The 13,981-nt window shown below is 28.9% G+C and overlaps 1 protein-coding gene and 1 pseudogene across 2 annotated transcripts; both read right to left on the reverse strand.

Moving 5' to 3' along the window:
- Positions 1–1,089: 1,089 nt before the first annotated feature.
- LOC124833149 (uncharacterized) lies at positions 1,090–3,851 on the reverse strand. 2 transcript variants are annotated; one of them, XM_088107997.1, is made up of 7 exons: positions 3,742–3,851; positions 3,461–3,668; positions 3,098–3,364; positions 2,018–2,169; positions 1,814–1,919; positions 1,596–1,718; positions 1,090–1,475 (listed from the first exon to the last, which is right to left on the reverse strand). In XM_088107997.1, exons 2-7 carry the CDS (start codon positions 3,650–3,652, stop codon positions 1,338–1,340), a joined length of 978 nt encoding a protein of 325 aa, XP_087964123.1. In that variant the 5' UTR covers positions 3,653–3,668; positions 3,742–3,851; the 3' UTR covers positions 1,090–1,337. The 2 variants fall into 2 exon arrangements, with proteins under 2 accessions (XP_087964123.1, XP_047163504.1); XM_047307548.2 differs by having other exon boundaries at positions 3,461–3,800.
- A 7,151-nt stretch (positions 3,852–11,002) lies between these two features.
- On the reverse strand, positions 11,003–12,024 carry LOC124833151 (small ribosomal subunit protein RACK1 pseudogene; annotated as a pseudogene).
- Positions 12,025–13,981: the final 1,957 nt, after the last annotated feature.

A 13,981-nucleotide genomic window follows, 5' to 3' on the forward strand; every position in this document is an offset into this window, starting at 1 on the left:
TTAGTCGTCACTTAGGTTCACCGTGTAAGAATCAAATCGATTAGTCGGTGGTCAAGACAATTAACCTTAATATTTGACATGCATTCACTACATCATTAATATTTGATCCGTCAAACGTTAAATTTGGCTTTAGTATCAAGGTATCTTATGTAGATATACCTTCCAAATAGGTTGGACGAACGATTACAAGAACACTTAGACTTCAAGATAATTTTTAAATCCTAGATAACTTATTTTTATATTGGACCATTGATCTCGAGCCTACCTCCTAAAACAAAATGTATTACTATTTTAAGCTAAGAATACAATCTAAAATATATTCTTATCAATTGAAATTTTTTAAAAGAAAAAGTCAAATCATGTTTTATTTTATGGAACTATTTTTTATTGAGTAATTAATACATTTAATTAGATAATAAAAGTTTAACTATTTACAATTAAATTAACAAGTTAACCTTTACACAAACTGAATTTTAATTAGTTTTAGACAAAAGGAGTTAAAAAATGTTTCATTCTTCAACTTGAAATTAATTAAAAATTTGAGTAATATCTTCCTCATCATGCTTGCTATTAATTTGTGTTAGCGACTATGTGAGGAATATTTCAGAATTCAGTGACAAACCTCGGACTACCCATACAACAGGACTATTGCATAGTTTACACTTTTGAAATACTTCGTAATATCGAATCAACTAAGGGAACATTTTTTATAAAGTGAAATGAAGTACATTTTTTTCACAAAAATGGACATTTTATTTTTCGTCTACTTATGGATATGAGACTTCAAGAATTCAAACCAAATCGACTTCATAAACAAGCTTCATTCAAGTTTTTTCTTTTCTCAAAATAGTTCGATTCAATTTTGAACAAGTTCGATTGGGTTTTGTGTGCGCACTACTGTTTGATTAAGAACACATTTTAAAAAAATTCCAATGAGAAAAATGAAGAATGTGATAATGAACTTCTTGAGTACCTTAAATAAAATTAATTACAGAATAGGAAATCTAGAAAACGATTGACTTAAACTGGACCTTTATTGGACATTTGCAATTATTAGCTTATTAAAGAAAATACATTCAATTCAAATTCGCATGTTCCAAACACACAATATATCGATCAGTATATATAAATCAGTAGTTTTTTATATGACAGTGCAAATGAAATTTCGTTAGTAATTGTGCTTGTAATAAAATGTAAACTAAAATAAGAGTTGCTAAATCAGAAACACTGTTGTTACTTTATACATCATATAAACTCACTGTGCATTAAGCTTAAGGGATGTGTGTTTGACAGTTTCCAGTCTTCAACGTCAAACCAAATCCTAATAGTATATGACGTTACTTCTTACGCATCCTGCAGTCCGGGGAGTTATGTCGTAAGGGAGACAAAGGCTGTCTAGCTAAATCTTGATCGTCCAAATCAAACTTCCTCATTGGGCTATTTGTCCTGGGACTGACAGACTTTCTCTTGTTAGACTGCATAAGCCAAATAAATATAAATATTAAGCAACTTAGAGAGGTATCCTTGAACCGCCAATGCACATATGCTATAAATACAGCACTTGATTTTTCTTTTGAATTATAAAAATAACTCACCTTGGCTGATGGACTGTTGGTTTGTTTCTCAGCAGAATCAAGATGGTTCCTTTCCTTGTATAGCATCAGTAACCTTTTATTCTCCTTTTCCAATACATTATTTTCATTAAACAGTACTTTGACCTAGGCAGACCATGCAAAGTTGGATATTTATCAATAATCAAATCATCCAAAACAAAAGTAAATGGTCCAACAAATTGGGACCAATTTATGTTTACCTCCTCCTCCGCTTTGTGAAGGTTAGTTCTCAGATGCTCCTTGTCCTTCTCAAGTGACTTCACTTTGGCAACAAGTGACAAAATACTCAGAGTAGATGGACTCAAGCTACCAAATCCAAAATAAAAAAATTAGCCTACTAAAAATGAATTGAAAAAACTGAGAAGGAAACAAGAGAAGAGAATGAGGAGAGGTTGCAGACTCACCCCTTCCACACATTCAGCAACTTCTTACAGGACTCGTTCTCACTGTTTGCTTGGAAAAATGCATATGTAAAATCGTCATCTCTAGTAATAAGTGATGCCAAAACAGAACCGAGTAAATTAGTTTCTTCAGGCGGACAAGCAGAAGACTTAACCTTCACGGAAAAAGCAATTAAATGAAAAAGGATAGGAGGGAAATGGAAGTATGGAAAAGAACATAATGTTCTATATGTTTGAACGAACTTCTCCATAAACACTCGTACGAAAAAAGATTAAAAATAAGTTATTTTATAATTAAAGTTAACTTAGGCATAAGTTAAAAATGAGCCTTTGGAGAAGCTAATATAAGATAATGGATAAGGTAATTTTAGCTGAGGTAAAACTTATTTTATTTTTCCTTCATATTTTCTTCTTTCATGAGTGTTTGCAGGGTCCAAAAAACTCTTAGTGGTATTGTAAGGAGTTCACTGATATAGATATAGGTGAAAAGGAATATCACTTGCCAGTAGTAAAACAACATTAATATAAACGTTGTCAGTTTAACAGCTGACAAAAGTCAATCATATATGATGAGTTAACAGAACCATAATGCATTATAACAAATAATCTCAATTCCTTAGGCAACCAAATAATCTCAATTCCATACATTCAGTATAATGCATACATTATACCAAATAATCTCAATTCCTTAGGCAACCAATGGAAACCAAAAACAAACCATTACTAAGATAACTCATTTCATGCTAATGTCAACGCAGCTACTGATTTGAAACAAAAACACATCATATCAGCAACTCCAACTTATGGTGGCTGAATTACTTTCAAATTCCATCCTAGCAGCACATACAAAAATACGATCAGTGATTCGTCTACTCCCAAAAACGCAAATGGACCTCTTTACTCTCTCAGCCGTTAAAATGAATAAAAATGAAGCCTTTACCATTATACTAAAACCCCTTCAAACCCCCTAATTAAAATTCCAATATTTTCCACATCAAATTTACAACCCACTAATTATGTTAGAACTTAGAAGCAAAGGCATATATTTACACTGTCAAAAGAGGGTGCGAGAAAAATGGTTACCAATTCATGATTCTGCTTATATTTCTGCACTTCATTATGCATAAAGAGCAAATCTTGTTGCAAATCGAGAACCTGGGATTGCGCCTCCCGTGCCCGTTCATCAGCATCGTTCCCGAATTCCATCAACGCTTCCCTGTCCTTATCATACAGCGCGCACTCATTCTCCAACCGACAGCGTTGGGCAACCAACTTATCACACTCCAGTGCCAGTCTATGATTCTCCTCCACGAATTTCTTCAGGGCTTGCGCGTTCATACTCGCTTCAGACTGCTCAAAAAAACCCAGAATTCACATCATCAAATTTTCAAAAAAAGAAAATGACAAGAGAAATATTCAAAAGAAAACCAAGAAGAGCCGCGAAACCTTGAAGCAGTTGATGAGGCGGTCTTTACGCTCCAATTGGGGTTTAACTGAACGCAGACATTCGCGGAGACGCCACTGCGAGTCTTGAGAAGCTCGAAGCTTGGCCTCTAGGGTTTCCGCCGGTATGGGAATCCCTAAGGAATGGTCGATGGTTTGTTTAATGCAATCGTCCACATGTGGAGACAGATCCATTGGCGCAATTGATCGACTTCAACCAAAGAAAAAATTTAGAATTCGTGTTTGGATTGGAAGGATTAGAGAAAAAGGAACGAATTGGTTACCCTTTATAGTGTGAATGAGTACATTATGTGAAGACTTAAACCCTGATTTTGGTTGGAAAACCAAATCAAAATTGATTCTATGTATATCTTCCGTTTAATTTGAATGCGCTAGCCGTTAGCATACGCAACTTTTTCGGTGGTCCACTACTCTGTTATTTTATTCTTTTAATTGCTCCTGTTATTTGCATTCCCCTTTCCCTACACACGACTTCCTTTTTCCATTCATTCTTCCTTTAAAAAACATTTTTTTTATTTAACTAAAACTATTTATTATTATGTATTTTAAAATTTTAATTAAGTTTTACGTCTCTCAAAAGTTTAGAAATTTTCAATTGAGTTTTTTTATTTTAAATTTTGTCCAAAAGTTTTCAAGAATTTAAAATTATTCAAGTCTAACTTTTCTAGTCTTATATTTTGTCATTAGAGTTATTTTGTTAGGCTCAATCCTACTTGAATGTCCGCAACTAACATGTTGTTATGAGAGTAGTCTCTGTATTAAAAGGAAATTATTTTAAAATTAATTAAAAGATTTAAATATTAATTTGGTCTTTATTATGCTCGGATTTATTTAATGTGATTTTTTAAAGTTAATAAAGCTTTAATTTTTAGTAATTTTTTCAATTTAATCCTATCTAGTAATAATATTTAAATAGTTAATGGTAGTGTATGTCACATATTTTTTTTATTTTTTTAATTAAAAAAATTTATATACATGTAAACAGTCTTGTATCACATGACAACAATAGTGTCACAAGTCAATGTCAGGATCATGTGTTAGTATCACTATCATGTATCATTTCTTTATATTTAATTCAGTCTCAATATATAAAAGTATCCGTATAGCATTTATATAATTTAAATTTGATTTTAATATTTAAGTTTAATTAAAATTATAAAAATTATCGAATTATAAGAGATGCAACTTAGGTTTCATCTCTTATGGCAAAATGACGGTAGTTTGGTTTTATAAAGTCTTTTTTTAGTGATGGACATTTGAGGGAAATACTTTTATCTTATTGGTTTCGTCATTGATGCTTCTTTACTAAAATTTGCAATTTTATTTATGATATGATTATTTTATTTTATTTTTTTGGAGAACTTTGCATGAGTGTCCTCATTTTTGTATACCATATCATAACGGAATATCAATTCTCACAATGGTTAATCTCTTTAACCAATAAAAGAAGTTACAATGAAATGAGTATTTTTTTTTACATATTTCAATTTTCTATATTACATACTAAATGAATGACTTTTTTTTATATAAAGTTGGAAAAATGTGATTTGAGAAGTCAAATTTAAGATAAGATTGAGTTACTTGGGAGAAGATTAACTTATCCAAATTCAAAGATATTTAAACGAATTATAAACTTCGATTTTAATGTCTTAGAACCTCTACAACTTAATCTTCCTTTCAAATAGTAAATTTATGTCGATCATACACATATGTAAATTTATATAAGTTATTAGAGGTATTATAGATGTATGACGTAAATTGAGTGTTTGATGTAAATTTATATCTCCGAGTTATATAATTGATAAGTTTAGGCATAATTATTGTAATTGTACTTAACTTTAGTTTATCAATATTTTTTTTATACTATAAAAACTAAACTTTATACTAAAAACTAAATTATACCATTTTTTTAATTCAGTTCAGAGAAAGATAACTTTTCAATTAACTTTATAAACTGAACCGTGAACACTCGTTATTAATAAAGACTATGTCAACACATGTATTTTTTCTGTTGTAACTGATCCGGTTGACATTTTTTTTGTGATTAAATAACTACCTTTAATTATTATCTATAAATTATGTATAAATTAAAAATTATATTACGTATACAAATGTATAAAAAGATATAATATTTTATTATACATATTTTGCATATTTTATTTAATCTTATAATTATAATTTTGAATTATTACTTACCTCATAATCTAATTTTCATCTAGTATTTGATTTAGGTTTTTAACATGATAACATAAATTGTTCAATATTGATTATTTAATCATTATTCATTATTTAATCCCATAATTATTATTTTTATTTTATTAAAAAATAAAAATTGACATGAAATTATTCTTGACCATAAATATTTTGAATATCTTGTATTATATGGTGTCATAGTTAAAAATAAAAGCATTATATATATATATATATATATATATATATTCAAATTATTTAAAAAATTAGTTTTATGGTTAAACTAAATTATATATCTAATTTATCTTTATAATTTATGATATAAAAGAAAATGAAAGATTGTGTGAAAAATATAATTTAAAAGGTTAAATACATTTTATATTTTGTAAGAATAATTTATCATTAAACTAAATATATATTTTTCTTTGGGAGTTAGGCGTTGAAGAAAGAAAATTAGGGAAAAGAATAAAAACATAAAGGAAAAACATGAATAAATAAAATTTATTAGAATTATATGTTAATTTTAATTATTTGTTTATAGAAAATATTATAAATTTATTTAATTTTATTTATATAATAAGGTTTGAAATAAATCTAATGTATTTTTCGGAGGTTTAAGAGTAAACTTTTTAAATAAAACAAACTTCCAATAATTTATTCTTTAAATTACATTAATCTCTCATAAATGATTTCTGTAATAATATTTTATATAATTGGTATAAAGTCTAAAAGTATACAATTAATCTTAAAGAAAAAAAAAACAATATTTAAAACCTAAAATAAAATATTTTCCGCAAAAGCTGTGTGGAAAATTTAAACGGAAAAGTAAGGAATTATATAAAATTGACTTACTCGGATAATCATGGTTATTAGTTAATTGGTATAAATTCAGTTTTTTATATCTGAACTTTAAACAATACAGTTTATATATATAGTATAAGTAGTTCAGTTTTTTTAGTTTATTAAAATTATAGTTACCGATAATTTAGTATAGTTTAGTTATTTATACCTAGTCCTAATAATTGGTATTTGCCTACTTAAATTTATGTTATGATTTATTGGTTTCACACGACGGAATTTAAGATAAAATGAATTATAATGTGATTATTGATTGATTACCTTTCAGTTTTAAATTTTTTTTATAGTTAATTCAAAATTGAATCCATTTGATATTGGTTTAGTTTAACCTAATTGGGTTGGTAAATATATATTAATAATTTACATATTTTACTCAATTAATTTTAAATATACTATAGAGAAAAATATGGTCGTTATAATTTTTTTTTATAAATGTTTATATGATATTATAGTAATTATAATTTTTTATATGATCATAAATCTATAAAAAAAATAAATTATATTCAAGTTATGTCACGATTTATACCTAAATTATTTTTTAAATGATAGGAAATGGATGGATTTGATGTTAACATCACTATTAATTTTAAAGGTTAATTAATTTTATTATATTATTCTCTAAATAATAACACCCACTTGGCATACTTAACTTTTTTGAGTATCTAAATATATTAAATTATTGTACCGAATTATGTCACCATTAATAACAGTAGGATTTATTATGTCACCATAGACTACACATCATTATAGGAACTGAGAGTGGTTCAAAATTTGTAATTCAAATTTCAAAATTGCCTTTTTCCTCTTTCAAAATCCGTAAATACTTAGTCTTCACGGACTAATGTAGTTTATACCTATATTCAATAAAAAAATATTTAAACAATATTGTTAATATATTTATATAAATATATTGAGGAATCATATTTAAATTTATTTTAATATGAAAAATTTAAATCACATCACTTAAATATTAATTAATATAAAATTTATTTATAAATTATTTAATCTATTTTAAAAACATTGCATAAGATTTAAAAAAGCAAAAATAAGTTAGGCTAATTAATTTAATTACACAATAATATTATATAAATTACCCGCTAGGATGATAAATAGAATTAAAAATTTACTTAATTAATATTATAATAAGAATTACAAAAAAATTAAAAGATTTAAATATTATTATTTAATAACTAAATTTAAATAAATAGTGATTTAAAATATTAAAATAATAAAATATTTTTTTTATTAAGAAAATAAATAAATTTAATTTAACACTATTTAAAGAATAAAAATATAGTTAATTTAATTTAAAATAATGATTATTTAAAAGAAATAAAATTAGAACTACGTTTATAAATTTTAAATAAATATTTTACAATTTTATTTAATTTTTTTATATATATGCATTTTTCTTATTTATCATTTATAACGCTAAATAAATAAGAATTTAATTTTCATAATTATTTGTAGAAATTTAAATTATCATTTATAGTCATTATTATTATATATTTTAATAAGTTAAAATGATTTTTTACAATTTTAAAAGCAAAATAGTAAAAAAAAAATATGTACTTACCATTACTATTGAATCTTGATGAAAGAGAGTACAAATTAATATCATGTTTGATCATTAACCGTGATCAAAATAAAGAGCATGATCATTAATATCATGTTTCATAGTAGGTGAAGAAATGGATTTCGTGTTGTTTTTATCTTTTCTAAGTAACTTGTTTTTATTATTTTTAAGAGATGAATCTATTATTTTATTACCTATCTAGGAAAAAAAATCTAAAATTAAAAAATAAACTAGAAAAATTTAATTAAATATTGATATATTTAATTATTAGAAAAAAAAATTATTATAATCATGTCATAATAAAAAAAATGGTTTATATTTTTTTTATGTTCATAAAAAACCATGAAACTATTATTGTAGTATTAAATGTAAAAAATAATTGTTTTTTTTAATTTTTTTATAAAATAAATTAAAAATATATAGAATTTAAATCTTATAAATTCTTATCATAGATATACAGCAATTTTAAAGTTTTGGAGAAACAACGTGTATGGTATATTACCTGAGCCGATCGACTAATAACACAGACGACCACTGAAGATAACCAGTTTACGGACGACTCGACTACTGAAGATAAGCAGTTTACGGACGACTCTAAACGATCGTCTACTTATTAAGAGGAACGATCGTTTAGAGATATCTCATGTGGCTCGTCATCGCCCTTGACATCAATCATCATAAGCGATCGTTGTCTAACGAGCGTCTAATGATTGAACTAAAGGGCGCTCGGTCAATTTTATCCTATGTGGCATGTCGTCGCCCTTACCATCAACCATCGTAAGCGATCGTTTTTTGACGATCGTCCAATGATTAAACTAAAGGGCGATCGGTCAATTTTAGTCAAAACTGACACTTTAATCCTAAGAAGTTAAGAAGCAAGCGGTTGGATGTGTCCGGTTATAACGCCGCCAACCACGGAGTCAACTGACCCATTATCAAGTACGACTTAACGGTTGTATTTTCCAGAAAGTTAGATTCTCAACCAACCGGATTTTAAGGTAAACGGTTTATTTTCATTACTAGGATAAATATGAAAAGACTGAAGGAAGAAAGGTACGTTTTTCCCCTAGAGAGAAATTAAGAAAGAGAATACTGATCTTCTTCTTTTTGAACTGATAGAGGTTCGATCCACCCTTTTCTAACTTGAGCGTCGGAGTGCCTTTGCAGGTACCCAACCCATTTTCCTTCAAAGAGCTTTATACAAGAAGGAGATGCGACGACAACAGTATCACTGGAAGGAGCGGGGGAGATTCATTACGCTCGTATCTCGGCCTCAACTAATTTACCGAAACACAACGTAAATAAAATAGTTAATAAATGTGTCAATGAGAAAAGAATTACTTTATTCTGATATCAAATTATACACTTATTACAATCATATTTAAATTTTATAGGTTCTATCATTCATAATAACTATTATAAGGTAAATTTTGTCTTTGTAAAAAAACATTTAGTTTATTTCATAAAGAGTATTCATACATAAAATAGTTCAAAACTAATTTGCAACTAAAATATATTTAAAATAATATATATATATATATATATATATATATATATATATATATATATATATATATATTTTAAATTATCTTACTAAAAATAATTGCATCTCAAATTATTATTTTGTTATAAACAATTAAATTATTTTACTTCAATTAGTTTTAGTGTCAAAATTCCCATCTTATAATCTAAATATTAGTTTTCCTAATTTTATCAATGAAGTTATTTTAATTTTTTTTTATACAATTTTTAAGTACATTTGACATCTGTGATTTTTTAGGAAAGAAATTATAGCAAATTAAAATAATATAAGTTTAAATCATATAAATGTATCATTCATTTAATATAAAATATATATAAACAATTTTAAAATGTTGTCAAATATTGAATATGGAGTTTCGCTAAAATTTTAAATACAAAACTTTCACACTCATACTTGTGATACATGACTTAATCATAATTAATTTTCGGATAATAGTTTCCTTCGTGATTATTTTAAATACATTATTTGAGATATTATTAAAGAAATAAAATAAAACCACTTTCATTTGGTTTTTTATTTTTGTTTAAGTTATTTTGGTATCTAAGTAATTATTGTCTTGACATAGTTAGAACACAATAAATAATTAGAAAGACTAAACACTAATAAGATATACTTAAATATGATTTTGACACAATGTCTAATAAAAAATCTTACATATTAGTTTTTAATTCTTTCATATTTCTATATTTCTAAGTGTGAGTTTCTCTTCCTATTGATATATCTCAATCACATTTCATTATTATTTTAAGGGTTAAATATGTTTTTAGTCCTTAAACTATTAAACGATTTTGGATTTCATCTCTCTTCGAAAGGTTTGCTTATTTTCACCCTCTTTGTTTTGAAACTCTTTTTTTTAGTCTTTAAAATTGAACGGTGTTAAGTTTTAGGTTTAATTTTTCAATAGGTCCCTATTTTCGTCCGGAATCTCAAATAGGACCCTTTCTTTTTTTTTGCGTTTCAATTGGGTCCTTAATTTTATAAAATTGAATTAAATAGGACCTTTCCGTTAAATTGATGAAACAGCGTTAAGTGTTGTATAACCTGGTATGCTGACAGTGTTGTTTTTAACACACGTGTAATTACGTGGATAAATTCTATTATTTTAAATTTTGAATTAAAAATTAAATTAAAATAGGGGAAGTTCAATTAGGGCAAAGTTGGCAATTCAATTAAAGAACCCCGTTCTCTCTGCAATTCCGGCGACGTCTCCTCCTTGGACCCCATGTTTTCCGACACCAGTCTACAGTCATTCCCCTCTCAACCCTTCCTTTTTCGCGGACTGATGACCCAACCCTAATTCCGCAAACCGCATAGCCTCCAAAAATCCTTGTCCCTAAAATCGAACCCTCTCAACCTTTCAAATTCTTCCCCCAATACCATCCCACCCCCCTTTCTCCGCCTCCCGCCGCTCCCCAGAGCAGCCCCAGCAGAAACGGCAGCGAAATCCCACAGCATCGAGAGAGTAGAGACGCTTACCCTCATCCAAATCCCACAGCAAAATAACTCCATGTTTTCCACCACTGGCACACAGAGAACCATCGGGAGAAACAGCAACAGTGTTCACATACCCACTGTGTCCAGCAAGGGTATTTCTCAGCTTGCAGTTCGTGAGGTTCCACACCTTAACAGTGCGGTCCCAAGATGCAGACACAATAGTCGGCTGAAGAGTGCTAGGGCTGAAACGCACACAGCTAACCCAATCAGAATGAGCATCACTGTCTTGAATGGTGTACTTGCATTCACCAAGGGTATTCCACAGTTTGATTGTGCGGTCACGCGAGGCCGACACGATCTGACGTTTGTCAATGGAGAACGCCAAAGAGAGGACGTCCTTGGTGTGTCCAACAAAACGGCGCGCGGAGGTGCCGGCTGCAAGGTCCCAGAGGCGGAGCTCGCCGTCCCAGGAGCCGGAAAGCGCAAACTGTCCGTCAGAAGATAGAACAACATCCTGATATGGTTTTGATGGTACCACAGTTCCACCACGTTGCTAATGACACGTGTGTTAAAAATAACACAGTCAGCATACCAGATGATACAACACTTAACGTCGTCTCGTCAATTTAACGGAAAGGTCCTATTTAATTCAATTTTACAAAAATAAGGATCCAATTGAAACGCAAAAAAAAAAAGGGTCCTATTTGAGATTCTGGACGAAAACAAAGACATATTGAAACATTAAACATAAGTTTTATTTGATGTTACAAACGGGAACAACGTATCATGGCACTTTCTCTCGTTACTATGTACCACATTCCTTTTCTTCTTTTTTTATCCTCATGTAACTCCATCGTCACCTCCACCTTCACTCTCGTTCATCTCTACCCCCACCTTCACCTCCTTCATCTCCACCCCCAGCGACTCCCTCCGCTCCTCTGCCATGGCAATTGCCAATTGGGTTTCCTATGAAACATTCTCACTTTGCAAAAACCTTTCTTTTTTGTTTTTTATCTTTTGTTTACTGAAAATTAGTGTCGCCCTTTTCGTTGATTGGTTCTAGGTCTTTGGGGTTTTCTGCAGTGGCTTTGAATCGATGATTGGGAAAATCTCGATAAGCTTTGGTGTTTGCGGTATTTTATGGGAACATCTCTCCTAGGTTTCGTTGTTTTCAAGGAAGAAAAAAAGTTGACAAATTTATTGGCTTTGGTTGCTGAAGATTTTTTGTTCCGGAGGAAACAAACACTTATGCTTCTGGTTTTGTTTCGGTTTTTTGTTTTATTCAGGTATTATACAAACACAAAGGTGGCATAATGCCACCACTTTGCTATGCTTGATACGAGGTAAGCTTTTCGATTTCTCTTCAACATGTTCAATTTTTTCGAAGTCATTATTTTGAATGAAAGCTTTGTTTGTGTTTTGGTTTTTCTAAAGCTTCTTGTGTGTTTTTGTTTGGGGGGTTGAGTTTAGGTTGGCAGAGGCTTGATAATGGTAGACACAAATTTAGTTGAAGTGATTTTTGATAACGGTGTCGAATTCTCAGCAGTAGCGGTTAAAAAAAAGAAAAGTGATGTGACTCGTCATTTGCTACATAAAAAGAAAAACTTAACGTTGTTCCATTTTAAGGATTAAAATTAAAAGTTTCAAAACTAAGAAGATGAAAATGAACAAACCTTTCAAAGAGGAACGAAATCCAAAATCGTTTGATAATTTAGGGACTAAAAACATATTTAACCCTTATTTTAAATCTGTCACCAAAATGAACTATCTTACTCTAATATTATTATAAATCTTTTAAGAAGATTCACTGAATAGATATAACACCGGTCAAAGATAAACTCAACCAACATAAAGTATAAAGTCAATCCCTCATGCAACTCACATGAAAATCCTTCAAACAAGTTTCCTTACGACTTTCTTATTTCAACATTTCTTTCATTTATTTATATTTAATACTTTATTCCTTAATGACTATAAGAATTTTTTTCAATTATCGACAAAAATAAATTTCTCGATAAATTCAAGTTACCAGCATATTTTTGAATTTAAATTATTGACAAAAATTCTTGACAACATTGAATCCATTAATAAAATCTGTTGATTAGATTCATCAATAAATTAAAAATTGTATATTGATGGATACTTCAATCGACAATGTATTTGACGATTTAGTCCATCAATGAATTTCTTCGATAAATATTAACTATGATTTCTCACCCACTTTAATGGGTTTTGTTTATATATTAATGGGAGATGAATGAGAAAAATAAGAGTAGGAAACAAAAATAAGAGAAAAATGAAAAGGGAGAAGAGGCTGAGGCCAATGGCGACAAAAAAGGCACAACGATGATGATGACAATGACTCGATAGTCATGCAAGAGTGTGATAGTGACATAGAGGTGTGACGATGGTGGTTGTTAGAGTTAGAAGAGAGTTAAAGGAGGAAGATGAAAAGGAGAAAGAAGAAGATGAGCCAAAGTGAATGGCGATTAATGTAACAGTGATGGTGGCAATGATGGAAGTGTTGCAATCAGAAAATGAAAAAGAGAGAAAAAAAAAGAGAAAGATTTTACCGACAATAAGGAGAAGAAGGACAATGACAACTTTTACTAACAATCAGAATATACTGATAATTATCGATAAATTTGCGATCATCAATAATTACCAACTATCATTTTACTAACAAAATTTTAATTATTAATAATCCATCAATATAATGGAATTATCAACAAAATTTTATTATTAATAATGAATTATGTCGATCTATATGTAAATAAGGATAATGAGAGAGAAAAAGAAAAGGAGAAAAAGGAGGGAGAGTAATATATTAGGGTTTAGTAGAAATTATGTGTCCTTTTAATTTTATGCCCTTTACATATTTACATATTGCTGAATCCCTTTT

This window comes from Vigna umbellata, chromosome 2, assembly GCF_029865625.1.
Source record: "Vigna umbellata cultivar VRB3 chromosome 2, Vumbellata_1.0, whole genome shotgun sequence".
NCBI classification, from domain to species: domain Eukaryota; kingdom Viridiplantae; phylum Streptophyta; class Magnoliopsida; order Fabales; family Fabaceae; genus Vigna; species Vigna umbellata.